The sequence below is a fragment of the Hibiscus syriacus genome, unplaced genomic scaffold (genome assembly GCF_006381635.1).
Source record: "Hibiscus syriacus cultivar Baekdansim isolate YM2019G1 unplaced genomic scaffold, ASM638163v2 tig00111099_pilon, whole genome shotgun sequence".
NCBI lineage: Eukaryota > Viridiplantae > Streptophyta > Magnoliopsida > Malvales > Malvaceae > Hibiscus > Hibiscus syriacus.
The window spans coordinates 796,392-811,916 of record NW_024062984.1 but is presented as its reverse complement, the minus strand read 5'-3'; the positions used below and the strand labels follow the sequence as shown (position 1 = coordinate 811,916).

General features: G+C 36.1%; 2 protein-coding genes and 1 pseudogene across 3 annotated transcripts; 1 reads left to right on the top strand and 2 right to left on the bottom strand.

Annotated features, from left to right (window-relative positions):
• Positions 1 to 1,089: 1,089 nt before the first annotated feature.
• On the bottom strand, positions 1,090 to 4,378 carry LOC120153194 (linoleate 9S-lipoxygenase-like). Of its 2 annotated transcripts, XM_039165198.1 has the most exons (9): positions 4,216 to 4,378; positions 3,808 to 4,088; positions 3,469 to 3,709; positions 3,067 to 3,381; positions 2,900 to 2,985; positions 2,715 to 2,801; positions 2,333 to 2,637; positions 1,977 to 2,240; positions 1,090 to 1,905 (listed from the first exon to the last, which is right to left on the bottom strand). In XM_039165198.1, the coding sequence occupies exons 1-9, from the start codon at positions 4,361 to 4,363 to the stop codon at positions 1,146 to 1,148; spliced, it is 2,487 nt and encodes an 828-aa protein (XP_039021129.1). In that variant the 5' UTR covers positions 4,364 to 4,378; the 3' UTR covers positions 1,090 to 1,145. The 2 variants fall into 2 exon arrangements, with proteins under 2 accessions (XP_039021129.1, XP_039021128.1); XM_039165197.1 differs by having other exon boundaries at positions 3,067 to 3,709.
• Positions 4,379 to 4,750: 372 nt separating this feature from the next.
• On the top strand, positions 4,751 to 14,815 carry LOC120153337 (annotated as a pseudogene).
• On the bottom strand, positions 7,433 to 10,590 carry LOC120153219 (protein FAR1-RELATED SEQUENCE 1-like). Its single transcript, XM_039165217.1, has 4 exons — positions 10,419 to 10,590; positions 8,763 to 9,185; positions 7,599 to 7,846; positions 7,433 to 7,568 (listed from the first exon to the last, which is right to left on the bottom strand). The coding sequence occupies exons 1-3, from the start codon at positions 10,581 to 10,583 to the stop codon at positions 7,619 to 7,621; spliced, it is 816 nt and encodes a 271-aa protein (XP_039021148.1). The 5' UTR covers positions 10,584 to 10,590; the 3' UTR covers positions 7,433 to 7,568; positions 7,599 to 7,618.
• Positions 14,816 to 15,525: the final 710 nt, after the last annotated feature.

The following is a 15,525-nucleotide window of genomic DNA, read 5'->3' as shown; positions in this document are numbered from 1 at the left end:
ACCTAATATGACAATCTACAAGCTTTTGCAAAGTCAGAGGAAGAGGGGACCGGGGGGGGGGGGTTTACTAAGGATGAAGAGGAGACGTTATACAATTGATAGATTCAGAAAAAGCCATTGGTTCCATGATCCATCTACTTCATGCAAACTTCTCAAGATTTCATGCAAGCATAGAAAATAAGTATGTTGCATTGCCACACATCTGGTAGATAACCAAAAGATAATTAATTTTGCAAGGCTTTAAGAGCCTTCCCATTGCCAGAGAAAATATAAGGAAAAACATAAGATCAAACTTTTCTTGGGATACAAGACTACCAGTACAAGACCCCATGATCTACACAAAGTAACAAACACCTGTTTGAATTATGACAATGAGATCATATTTTGTCAGGGCTTAGACTTGAGAGTAACAATGCAAGTACAAGTCCCTGAAAGAAATTTAAAAGAGAAGGCAACTAAATAGCAATGTGCTCTGCTCATTGCAACAAGGCTCATGTTTCCTTCCTTTTTCACACATCATGGAAATTAGATTATAAATAAGGGGAAAGAAGCAAGAGTCTCAGGAATCCAATGAGCCCCCAGCTCTTACATAACTCCATCACTGACTATTGGTATTGAGAAGGCGTTGGATTCCAAACGGTGGTTTTTGAAGGATCGAGAGTCTCAGGAATCCAGTCCTTCCTGGATGAGTTGGGGCATTAGCCGCGACATTGGCTTCTCGTAAAAAATGAGTCATCTTAATGCTCCATTGAAAATTGAGGTATCGTTGGATCTGTCGAATGATGGTCGATTCATTCGTCTGTAGCCTTCAAGTGGGAGTTTAAAATCCTCACCACTTCATTATTATCCATCTCCACTTCGATGTTCTTGAAACCATGGCTCTAAGCAAAAGTGATTTCTTCAACGTCATTATCATCCAAGATCAAAATAAAATAAAAACATGAAACAAAAAATTACATTAAATAGAACAATAACTAATCTCCAAAACACTAAATTAATATCAAAATATGTTAGAAAATTCAGACTAATTAATTTATATACAATTAACCAAGGGTTCGGAAATTAAAAACAGATTAAAAATGCAAATGGAATTTTAAATAAATGTAGGGTATAAAATATGTTATATGGTTTATAGAAAAGATAGGTTAAATAGATACACTATTAGGAATCCCTTGGGCCGTGATGCCTTCGACCTTGGTCGCATCAGGGTAAAGAAGTTTGTATGGCACTTTAGCCGGACCCCGTCTATTTCTCAGCTCTGGATCTCCATTTCTCTCCAGCATTTGCTTCTCTATCTCCCTCAAACACTCACTGAACTTCTTAAATCTCTGCGTCACCTCCTTATTGTCTATCCACTCCGATGTCGGCCTCTGTCCCAAGTAAACTTCTTCAGACGTGTGCTTTGAGAGCACCTCCATTAATGCCATCCCAAGCGTTGCCTGAAACTTATCAGGTAACATGTTGAGGAAGTACTTATCGGGGTCTTTCAAGAACTCCGCAAACTCCATCGTCCCTTCTTCGGGAATGAACTTCCGACACCGAGTGGGACGGTTCGGAGGATAACCTGCATACGTATATTGCCCGAAATTCACTGATGCATGAAGGGCTGATGTTATCCAAATGAGTGTCGTTAATGTATGCTTGAGATTTTCCTTTGTTGTCATTTGGCACCACCATGTCTCGTTGCGTTTATCACCGTGACCGACGTTTCGGATTTCTGACCACCATGCTTGGATTTCGGTATCGGATTTGACTGAAGCATCGTCTTCGTAGAAGATGTTGCAGAAGTCTCCCACCCATGTTTGGATGGCTAGCCATACATCGATACCGTCTAGACCGTAAGGATAATCTTGGAAGAGTATATGAGCTCCTATGGGGCTCTCTGACTCATTCAGGGCCATACGCCTGAGAAATTATATGGTTTAGCATTGATTACATACCGTTTTGACAGATTGTTTTAGCATCATTGTATGTACCTTCTGATTAGATCGGAGGGGAGAGCTTGTTCGTCGAATCTCCACTCTTTATAAAGTTCAGAAGACAATTCCATGGAGAATTTTCCTGTGAAAAGTGTCTTCTCAAGGATTCCTCCGGCATTTATGAGAACGGTTCGAGCTAGTGCGTTTATGTGCATGGTATCTTTGAAATGAGGGTCCAACAAGCGGTGGACCGGATGCATCACGCTCAGTTGTCTCCTAGTGGCAATGATGAACGGCTCGACAACTGCATGAGTATGCAACCTGGAAAAAAAATGGTGTTTAAACTATTCTGAATCAGTCCTAATGGAGAAGGAAAAATTGAGGATTTTCAGATAAAATTTATGGCTCATAACCAATGGCTGATGAGTTGATGGTATGCATAGTCATTGACTGCAACATGAGCCCTTGCCAACTGCCAAAGTGCTTGAAGGGTGCCTTCTTCTTCAGGGAGGATTACCATGGTTTTCGTCCCGTTGATGTTGTCGAAGGAACCCGGATAGCTCAGCTCTATTGCCAACGGCTTCAAGGTGCAATCATTTCTTAAAAATAGTAATGTTCGGGTTGCACCAGGGCAGACACCCGCGGAGTACATTTTTCTTAAAAACGGTAAGAGATAATCATGGTGGTCCAGGACATAAATCCTCCATTGTATCATTGCCTGTAATATATATACTGAAAGTCAATTCACAAACAGCAGGACAAAATCTTAAATTTTATGTTTTCAGATTACATTACATGTTCAAAACTCAAACCATCAAGGTTCTCCTCAATGTCAGATATCTGTATGTAGCTTTCGGTTAGCGTTCCTCGAGGTGGGAATTCCTGAATTATTACAGAATTTCACATTCAGAAGATGCTTATATATATGTCTGGTTTACCAGTAATGCTAACACAATTTAGTTTCTGATTTAGAAAGTGACCCTCAAACAACGAATTCGTGTAGGATTAGTCCCTGCAAGCATTTGGCGTCCGAATTCCTCATCCAGCTTCCATGCGAATTGGTTAGCTGAGAAACAGAAAGCTTGAAGAGATTAGCAATGCTTTCGCTGTGAACAGTAATGGCAGATTCTTGTTGCTATGATATCACCTTTTATGATTTGAGGCAGTGGGAATTTAATGTCATATTCAAATTTATGAGTGACTTCTTTGAAAAGCTCAGCTGGTACTACTTTCTTCACTTTCTCCATAACCGATTCTTCCCTAATCGCTTCGCCTCTGTTTTCGGAATACAGCTCCCGTATCTCATCGAACGACTCGAAACTACTCGAATCATGAGACGACGACTTCACCTCTGGTAGAAGGAAATGAGCTGTGGCTTGGATTGCATTTGCAATGAACTCGGATAGTTTCTTGGGACTGCATCGCTCATCCGCCGGAACATAAACGTCGAAGCTAATAGTTTCTGGCCAATGATTAGAAACAAAATTAAGATCAAGATGTAATAACAATGAAGAACACACACACACACATGTATGTATGCATTTGTTACCACTTTTACTAGCAGGACGCCCGGTTCTTCCCCGGCGAGGATACGGATATGCATCGGAACCACCCAAGACGGGTCTATCATAATCTGGGCCTTTTTCAGGATTGCCAAGATCATCATACACATCATAATCATAGATTCGTTCCCATTCTTTCCTTTCACCAGTTCCATCACCTCTCAAGCTTTCAAGCTCTTCCTTTCTCAATTCCAGTAGACCAGCAGGGGTTTGGTTTGGAAGATAACACTGCAAACACAAAATACAAAGATTCAACTTCAAAAATGCATTAAAAGTACAAAAAAGAAAAGAAAAGAAAGTAAGACCAAATTTATATAGAAACCTACCGTGTTGGAAAAGAAAACACGACTGGCGTTCGTGACTTCGATCGGATACACCCAAGACCGGCAGTCAAAATGGATGAACCTATTTCCTGGGATTACCAGAGTTGCAGATTGAAGGAAGAATCTATGCTTGTGATTGTTTTCTATAACGAAAGCTCCTGGATTTCCAAATCCAGGCTCTACGTGTAACTTGATCTTGTAAGTTGTAATTTTTGTGCCATCTTTTTTCCTGCTCTTTCCTTTCTTCAGGCATGCTTTCTCGCTCAGCTTCCCTTTCCCGGTATCTATTCGGTGATTATATTGAAGCCATTAAAGAAGAAGAAATCAAGGGGAGAACAGTAGTCTTTCTATTTAATCAATCAAATCAAATGAAGAACTAACTAAATAATCACCAGCAAAACAAGAACTTACTTGGGTCGGTTTGTGTTGTGCTATGAATCTGAACAGCGGCTGATTTTCCAGGACCTGATAAACCAGGGCCATGTTCAATCACAACTTTTCCACTGATAACGTGTCGGCTTCCATGGCGATCCCGCCGTAGATTAAAACACTCTTGCATCGTTAATATATATGTTTTCCCTGACTTTAGCTTTTCGTCCACCGTCTTCGAGAAACTGATGATAATAGCATTAGTTCATGATTTGATGAGGAGGATTTTGTTTTTGATTTTGTTAATAAAAGAAAAGAATGAATCCTGTGAAATTCTATGCATGTAAAAGGGGAAAGAAATCTTCTTTGCTTGGGTTTCCAGCTATGCATGTGATCCATTTCTTCAATGGCACTTCGGGGGTTAAATGCCCCTCCTCTTAATTTTTTATATGACGTTCATTTTCCTGTTTTACTGGTTTTGGATATATATATAATACCCGAAAGGGTTGTAAATAAGTTAAATCAAACTCAAGTATTATTGAGTTTAAAATTAAAATTGTAAACGAATCAAACGAATATGAATAAGAGTATTTTTGTATATGTTTATTTAACTTTAATCAAACGAACGAATGAATAAATAAACGAACAAAATTTCTTGTTCGTGTTCGTTTATTAAGCAATATAACTTGTTCATGTCCGTTCATATTTATACGTTAAAATAATAAACGAACACAAATGAACGAACGTAAACGAACAGATATAAAGGAACAAACATAAAATTAATTGAGTTTATATTTAGAAAAAAAAAATTTCTAAATAATTTTAGGGTTTATATTTTCTTTAATGGATTCGAGTACTTTTTATTTGGGCTTACAATTAATTGGATTTTAAATATTGATCTGTTTAAGGTTAAAATTTATTAAGTCTTAATATTTTAAACGGGTTTGAAGACCAGACTAAATATAAACGAAAGAATATAATTGAATATAAACTAACAGATTACCAAACATTCACCAATGTAAATAGACGAATGAATTATTTGTCTATATTCGTTCGTTTAATTAAATGATGATAAATCTTATTTGTCGGATTAATACATTTTTAAGAAATATATATAATAATTTAAAAATATCAGAAAAGATTATCTTTTATATGTTTTTTTTCTCGTTTATCTTCATTTAAACAATTAACTTGAAAATTTTACTATCTCAACTCCTAATTTTATTTGAAAAAACAATGTATCGTTAATTTTCCAGTTACTAAGTAATTAAAGATTAAATAATATAAAATGTATTTATTAATAAGCTTAATACACTTTTTAGGTGTCTAAACCATACCTCAACTTTTGATGCTTAATTTTTAAAAAAAAAAAACAGGTGTATAATGTTTCTATATTATATTTTTAGATGTTTATGATTATATTTTTATTTTTAATAATAAAATTATTATTTAAAAAAAAAAAAAATCAAACTCTTCCCTGTGTCGTTCCTTTTCCACTTATCCCTAACCTCCGAATACATCAAAGGGTCACCATCGACTAGGTTTTGTTCGGAGCAAGATAAGGAACTCAATGGTGGCAGTTGTATAACGTAAGATCAACTGTACTCTTTAGAATCGTCACAAAACAACGGAAAAAAACTTAGAAAACCGGAGACATTCGAAACGCTTTTCATGACGATCAACACAGTTTCACAGTAGGTTGGGGAGTGAGTTTTGGTCTTGTCGACGATCGGTGGTGAAATTTTGGGGGGTTTTTTATTTTTAAAATTATAATATTTTTAAAAAAAATTTATATGTGCGTTACATGTCAGATAACAACCGTTACAGTCTAGACACCTAAAAGTGTAACGTTGGAAATATTAGACACTTATTTTTAGCGATAAATTTTTTAAGCACCAAAAGTCAATTTGAGATACAGATTAGGAATCTAAAATTGTATTAAGCCTTAAAAAAGCAAACTATATAACGGTAGACACCTAAAAGTGTAACGGAGAAAATGTTAGACACATATTTAAAAAAAAAACAAATCTGTAGATACTAAAAATCTTATTAATATTGAACAATGATTTTTTAAATAATAAATAAAATGGATCACATTGGATATAATCATATGTTAATTAAACTTCAAAGTTTTTTTTTAATAGAATGAGTGATTATAAGATAATATATGTTTATAATATTTTTTGACTGATGATAGCGTGCACGCACCATATAGACTTAGCTGCTTAAATTCAAGACCTTAAAACAAAATAACATTCATTTTAATCACGAAATTCAATTGAGAAGTTGAAACCCAATAACTTTTTTAAATGTAATTAAATTCTAACTTATTACCGAAAATAATGGGATTAAATTAAAAGAAATTATAACTTCATTAACTGTCCAGTTCTTAAATTAAGAAAAACAAATCAAAAGTAAAACCAACATTCCATATAACTGCAAAAATTGCAAATTTATGCACGTCTGATTTTAGCCCAAAGTCGATCATTTTTTAAACTAAAACAGCCTTTAATTCCCACGGAAATTAAACTAGAAGACCCTGTCTAGGTTCAGTTGGATCTTCTTTAACAGTGCATCCTTTAAAAACCCTCGTTGAGCTTCGTCGCGTGTTTCAGATGTTTGATAGAAACGGAGATGACGGGATCACAAAAGGAGAGCTCAGTGATTCGTTAGAGAACATGGTCTGTTCATCTCAGATAAAGAAGTAAGCCAAATCATTGAAAGCATTGATGTAAATGGAGATGGTTTCGTGGATATTGATGAATTTGGCATACTGTATCAAACCATAGTGAATGAGCAGAATGAAGAAGATATGATGGAAGCATTTAACGTCTTCGATCAAAACAGAGACGGATTCATCACATTCGAAGAGTTGAGGTCAGTTTTGTCATCACTAGGGTTGAAGCAAGGAAGACCTATTGAGGATTGCAAGGAGATGATAACAAAAGTTGATGCAGATGGAGATGGTAGAGTTAATTTCATGGGGTTCAAGCAAATGATGAAAGAAGATCAAGTTAATATATATATACTGTAGGTTAATTTGAAAGAAACGAAGCCGAGAGAGAAGGATTATATTGTAAGACTTCAGTGTTTACATGCTACTAACATTGGGGCTTAGGCCTCTCATTAAGATTGAAAGATGTTGATTTGACATTAATTTGTCTCTATATTCTAATCAAAGAGCTAATTGCTCAAAATTTCAAAACTGTTTCTATTTCAACTTTTTTTTTTATCCAGGCAAAATCAACCCACAAGAGGATCACGAATCTCCCATTTCATTTAACAAGATGCTTTAAGTTTCATTGCACAATGTTGAATGCATCTTGACTATAACAAAATGATCCTAAAGAATTTTGTACATGAGCAAAATGTTCCAAGAAACTAAATATACAAACCTAACCATACAAGAAACTAAATATACAAACCTAACCATACAATAAACTAGTCAAGTTAAATGCCAAAGCCTATCTGCACTACGGTGAGTAGATCTGTGCCTTTCAGCTTCGATTTTCCTAACATTGTCTACTATGACTTCAATTTTTGAAGCTAGTTCTTCTGTTTCCTGCTCAACGTTGTTCATGAAAGCGAACAATTTTTCCCGATAAGCTGAACATAATTGCTCTTGTCGTTCTAACTCCAGCGTCAGCTCTTCGATTTTTTTGTCCTTGTCACCCTGAAAACACAAACAAGCCACTCATTTGCTGGAGCAACGGTGAATAATAATGTAAAAGGCACTACTCAATGGCTGTTATGCAAGAACATAGATATTTAAAAATCACTATTAAAATAACTAGTTTCGGTTAACAAAAGAAGCAAAGAAAAGATCCCGATACTCGATCATTCTTCATCTTATCAGATAAGAGCATCTCAATAGGTTCACAAAGAAAGCTACTAATGTAATGGCGCAGAGAGTATGTTAATGATACGCCCTGCGCTCATACTCTTCCTGAAAGCTAGTTCAACTTCAACATGAAACAGGGTGTTGTAGGACAGCAACTATCCTAATCCAATAATTAGGAGAATTTATTTTCATTTCAAACACATTTTTTTAATAACTAGAAAGCTTCAAGGGGCACTAACAATTCAAAGGAGGAAAAGCAAAAGTTATAACACCAAAAAAATCATCCATCACTAGTTTTAATCAATGGGTACAAAGTATAGATACTTCATATCTTATAAAACAAATTTAGGCAGCAATTAAGTTCAATTCTAATAGATTCCATCCAAATGAAAAAAAGACAGTCTAATACAAAAGTGGTGACCAAAAACTCAATTATGGCAATTAATCCCAACAAAGGAAATTATCACCCACCCCACAGCATATTCTATAATTTTAAATTATATAAAAAAGCTGACATCTATATGCTATTGAATAACAAATGATGTAATTGTCCATGTCAAACAATTAGAATCAAGCCAAATGCATGAAATCCAGAAGTAGGAACATTCTACTCAATGTAATAAAGTAAAACTCAATGATCTAATGCATAAGAGTTAAACAACTAAGTTCAAGACATTTAAACCCTATTTGATACGTGTGTGTAACAATTTAAACTACTTTTGTTATACACAACTTGATAGAACCTCACCATGGTATTGAAGCCGTTGGCTGTTATGATAAGAGGATGATTATGCTCCTTTTCAAATCTTGTAACAACCCATTTTCCATTTTTTTCCATCTTAACCAAGATTGTTGCTTTGCAGCCTTCTCGTGCGCTAGGACGTGGCTTTTTCTCTGCTCCTAATGTGTCCTTCTGATTAGGAGAGAAACCCTGTTTGTTGCATCCTAGACGACGGGCAAGTGTTCTTCCATCAATCCCTGAACGACGGCGCTGCATAATTCGTACCACAAATCCAACCCGTCTGGCATATTCTATGTAGAATTTCTTAGCATCGTCTTCAGATTCGAATTCCATACCCACATATGGTTCTAAGATTTCGCTTCCATCTGGTTCAGCTGTTTTGTCTTCAACCGAACTGTCTGCTTTCCCACCTTCCTTGTCCAATTCCCACTAGAATCAAAAACAATTGAATCAGAATTAATGTTGTTTTTGTTCTCTTTAAAATTCAAGCATATTAACAAGTCTATAGAATTAAAAAGGAAAAAAATGCACTTTGCCTTTTCATGCTATGCAAATGACTACATATAATTCACGAGACATGTCAGAAATAGTTCTCAAAACTTTTCAGATAGTCATACAAACTGAAAGATATGCAGGATAAATTCATTGACCACTAGTAGGAATGGGTTCAAATTCAACGATGTAAAGGACTCCTAGCAAAATAGTTCTAGAGAACCAAGTATAAGTGATGAACTAACATACAAAAGGTATAACTTGCTACAGTTACAAGATAGGGAAAAAAAGGGAAAAAAAACAAATGCTAGAGATTCTACTATTTTTCATTAGGGCTATCACTAAAAAGGGAAAATGAACTAATGAATCCAAGGACACTCGAAATCCAATTCCTTAGATGAAACCATCATTACGTATGAAGGAAACTTGACGACAACACAACCGTTATTTGGAATGTCAGTATTTAGACAGTTCTTCAACCAAGTGTCAGCAACAATAATAGTGAAGAGACAGAATGATTAACCATGGTAACCGTTGAATTTAATCCATTCCTTCTTTCTAGAGGACCGAGGACCCAAAAAACAGAATCGAAAACACCACAAATATATGGACGCTAATCAAAGAACCAGACCAAATACCTTAACCAAAATGGTAGGTTCATAACAAAACAGACCCGAAGGCGACAAATGCAGCATCGATAGGTAACTATATTCCACAAATTAGTCAATCTTAATTGCGAAACTAATATCTCCATAATCTATTATAAAACCCTTTTCTTCATTTTCTAAAGAACACCCTTCCTTCCACCATCCAAGTACAACATAACAGATCGGCTAGGGCATTTAAGCAGAAGAGTCTAACTTAACTATATTCATCAGACAGACAATCCTATCCCACACCAATAATTACAATTTTCTTTTCCTAAAAAAACAGTCATCAAATTTTGCATACCTCGAATAGTCCAATATTAAACATTTCTTTCCCAGTATAAATATCACCCGTAAAACTTACCTATATATACACGTAATTCCTCACGCCAGAACAATAAAGCAGAATAGAAAGGTGTATTAGAGGAATTTAGAGTGAGTAATTGGAGGCAATTTAGGTGGTTATTTTAAGAGATAATAAAAACAACATCGCGGCGTGAAAATTTAGAGGGAAACAACTTACTGAATGAAGAGCTTCTGATCCGAGAGACATCCAAAGATAGTTTGAAAGGGCGACTGATTCTCTGATCCGATGCAGCCGAAAGGCGAAAAGGAATACAAGGCTCGGCTCGATATGAAAATAATGGATCCTCAGCCGTTGGATCTGAACATAGATTCGGCCAAGCATTAAATTGAGTTTTATGGGCTTGTCTCCCGTCTCTAGATATGCAATCGCTCGTACTCCATGCTTTCTTGGACTTCCTCGGGTTAATGGAATGGGTTCATATCGGGTCGTACTTTGGATCCAAAAATTATACAGGAGATCTCAATAGGTCAAATTCTGTTATTACATCCCTACCTTATGTGTAAATAACTGAATTAGTCCATGTATTTTGTTTTTTTTTCAACTTTAATATTTTCAAAATTTTAAAATCTTTAAGGGTTAACTACATGATTGATCACTTATATTTGTGCTTTGTCCAGTTTTCCTCAATGATTTTAAAAAATATAATATATAATCACTTTCGTTTTTATTTAATTAAGATGTGGTCACCCTCAGTTAACTGTTGTTAAATATTCTGGTATAATCAAACATTTGATCCCTATTATTTAATATTATCTCAATTTAATCTTACTTTTGGGTTAACTACATGATAGATCATTTATATTTGTGTTTTGCCTACTTTTCTTTATTGATTTCAAGAAGCATGATATATGGTCACTTTCGTTTTTATTTAATTAAGATAGAATCACTTTTATTTGTATTTAATTAAGAAGTAGTCATAATGAGTTAACTGAGTTAACAATTAACAAATTAGGTGACAATGTATTTTGGTATAATCACACATTTAGTCATGTTATTTACATATTCTCTCAATTTAGTCTTACATTTTATAAATTAAAATAAATTTAATCATTCAATCAAATGATGACATGTGTCACTAGTACCAAGTGTCATGCCATGTGTCACCATTCGATTGGAGGATTAACTTTATTTTATTTTAATATATTTATTATTAGCTTAATTTAAAAATATTTTATTTTTATTTGGAAATATATATATTTATGATAACATATTTTGAAGTTAGTCCTCAAACCAAATAAGGACACGTGACACGACAAATAGCACCAGTGACGTTATTCGATTGGAGGATTGAATTTATTTTAATTTATTAAAAGTATGACTAAATTAAAAGAATACGTAAATAACATAGACCAAATGTGTAATTGTACTATAATACCACGTCACCTAATCTAAAGTATGACTAAATTAAAAGAATACGTAAATAACATAGACCAAATGTGTAATTGTACTATAATACCACGTCACCTAATCTATTAACGGTTGGTGGAAGTTAACCCATGATTTTTTTTTTGAAAATAAAATCACTTTATTAGATAGAAGAAACATCACACTAAACAGGGACTCATTAAAAACCCCTAATCATAAATGGAAGAAAAAGAGTGCGCAACTACATAAAGAAAGCCATCCAAACAACCTAAAAGCAAAGTAATACAAAACTAGCAAAACTAAATCCAAGTACAGTAACCATAATCAAAACCCAGCAAAAAACACATTATCCAGGATGTAAATCTGAAGCCAATTTTGCCAGTTGATCTGCTGCAGAATTGCAACTCCTTGGGAATATTTCACTACAAAATTTTTTCTAGCAATTGTATCAAAAATCGGGGGAAGGACCTCTCCACATTCAGCAGGAATCGATGAAGGCATTCTCAACCAATTCACCACAACTTCACAATCACATTCAAGGACAAGATCAACAGATTTATAACAAATTAAACCAATGAAAAACTTGATCGCATGGTCCAGAGCCAAGATTTTAGCCTGCATCGGCAAGCCCCTCCCAATTGGGATCGAAAAAGACTCTAAAATTGATCCGTTCGAGTCTCTAAAAGTCCCCCATCCCACCACCGCTCCCATCAGCTCTCATAGAACCATCAACATTAAACTTCAAAGTTGTGGAGTCCAAACCTGATGATTAACTGAAACCCTGTTGCAAAGGATAGGATCCTTGGCAATTATTTGATCAGCTGTTATACTTTCCACACTGAACGGAGCTGAAGGGAACTTCGTCTTCAGCCAGCAAGTTATTCGGTTCTTTATTAAAAACATCAATTGTAAACCATCAAAAGTTTTCCCTTTAAAAACCACTTCGTTCCTTAGAAGCCAAGTAGACCAAATCGTTGCCAAAAGTAATAAACCTCAAATAATATCAAACACCGATCGAGAAGGAAGGGAGTCGAACCAAACCTACATGAAACCTATTGGATCAATAGGAACTGCAATCGAGACACCCCATAAAGATAGAAAACTTCCCCATACTTTCCAAATTGCCAAACAAGAGAAAAGCTAATGGTCAACCGATTCTGGGCATAATAAACACAACGGACATCGAGAATCCAATATGGAAACACCTCTATTTTCGAGTTCCACTCTCACTGGGAGTCTACACCGAAGCACCCGCCAAACGAAAGCTTCCATTTTGAACAGGACTAGACCCAACCATACCTTCATTTTCCAATTAAAATCACCTTGCCCAGCTGAACAATCAAGATTAGAAGCCGATTTAACAGAAGAAATCCCATCACTAGAACCCGTCTATTTTACCCAATCCAATTGAGATGACAAACTCACGAAACCAGCGAGAAGTCGCATCAAACCCTACCATTGACTCATCTCCCAATAAAAAACATTCCTCCTCAATCGAATATTCTAAATCCACCTCGTCTCATTCTTTGCCCCAAACTCTGAAATCGAACCCCTTTATTAATCGCCAATGCAAAAATTATTGGAAACATCTCCTTTAGCGGCCGATTACCAATCTACTTGTCTTGCCAAAACCTTATGGCAATCCCATCTCCAACTTGAAGCTGGAATAGCTCTTGAAATCTCTTAAACTCTCCTTACCCAATGAAAGTAGAGAAGATCCCTGGCCACATCCACGATGCTCCGCTAGGATGCGAAAAGGGTAGAAGTATGACCTCTTTAGATAGATTATTTTTAGCGATAGCCACATGTCTCTATAGACTAAATGATTCATTATAAAACCTCCAGCACCATTTTCCAAGAAGAACGAATTTTTTTTCCTTAAGATCCACGAAAACAAGACCACCAACGTTCATTTGCTTACATACACCCGTCCAACTCAGCCAATGAATAACCCTTTTTCCTTGAATATCGCCCCACAAAAAAAAATTAGAAAATAGTCCATTGATTTTTTTGTACACAGACATAGGTAGCTTGAATAGGGACAAATAATAAGTAGGGAGATTAAACAAAACATATTTAATTAGAGTAATCCTGCCACCATAAGTTAGTGATACGGATTTCCACCCAGCTAGTCTATTCTCGACTTAAGCAATCATCGGTTTCCAAAACTTAACAGAATTTCGGCCTGCCCCAAGCAACAAACCTAAATAAGCTGCAGGAAACAGCATGCATTTCTTCATGTTCAACTCGAGCCCCGAAGCTAATTCAAAAACTCGTAGCACCCATTTTACATTTTTGATTTGATTTTCAAAGGCACCACAAAACATCATCTGCGAATTGAAGATGGGAAATCTCCATCATCAATGATCCCTTCCCAATTACGCAGCCCGAAATTAATCCCATCTAGACGCCCCTTGTCTTCAATCGAATCTCCACTTAACCTTCTGACTACCCTCCTTATCACTGCTCTAGGAATTGGTGCACCCTTCCTCTTATAAACCATCACCGAGTCCGGAATCACCAGAGATTCAAGCATCTGCGAGTTAGCTTCCTCACCACTCCACGATGATATATTGCCTTGAACGGATAAACCCATTCTTAGGCTATCAGGGTCCAGGGAAAATATCTACAAAACCCATGTCTCGGCTTAATCTTATCCCCTCATCCGGCCTAAATCCATCCAACCGACTAAACTTACTTTCTGAAAACCTCCTCTTCTATTAAATCAACAGTAGCCACTAAACTATTAGGCTGATTCATAACATCATGTCACCTTAGGCCCATTTACCATAAAACCCAATTGAGAGTGGATATCCACCTCAGCAGACAGTTCCTGACAGCCCCCGTTAACACTTTTACTATTCTCAATTAAACCATCATCGTTCAAACGCCTCTCCTCGATTTGACCGCCCATGTTGAAGTTCTCATCATTTCCATGTTCGTACTTGTTCAAATTTTCTAACGGTAAAAGACCCCCAGCCGCCATAGCATAACCCGAAACGACACACACATTTTCAATCTTTGATTGAGCTTTACTCACCGACGTGACACTATCTCTCGCCAAGGCATTACTCTTAAACCCACTGCCACCGTCTGAATCAAAATTCTCATGCACTGGATTCGCTTCTGTTGGCCAAACATCAGTAAAAAAATTATTCCTTCTTGAACTGGACTCTTCGGCATATTAATCTCTTCCTCTGGAACGTCCACTTTAATAACAAAAAATCTTCCTTTTGATATGATGGTCACCGACTTCGGGATATCAAAGCTGCAAGCAGCCGTGACTACCATTCTTGCCGATGAAAAATTCTTCATATCTCTCGTTGACTCTTCTACTTCAATAAAAGATCCCCAGTTATTCCCTAGAGCCGAGAAAAAAATTGATGTGCCACAATTGTAGAGGAACACCTTTGAGAACACAAGTGTAATAAGTAGAAGTGTGACTTGACTTATCTTTAACGGGAGCAACATGTTTGAACCAGTAGTCCCAACCGTCATCCTTTTCCTCCCAAGTTTCTTCCATCTCACTTTTCGAATTAAAAATAATAATACATGAATTCTGTGAGTTCTCCCATTTTACAATCCTTGCATTGACTCATTCGTTTTCCAATGCTCTTTGTACAAGATCCAGATCAAAATTTTCTCTTGTAAGCCCCACTAACGAATGCTTAATCCATTCCACATCTTCAGAAGCCACCTGGAAATCTAACACGTTCGTGGGCGACTCTCTATCCTCCACCTGTTCATTTTTTGTAGTGAGCTCAAGAAAAGCCTCCGCTTCCACCACCTTATTCACATCATTCGGTGATTCTTCCACAGGTCCAGCTTTCATCTTCTCTTTCCCTTTCAGTAAATTTGTAAAAGACCTTTCATCCCTTTCCTTCTCCACCCATACTTT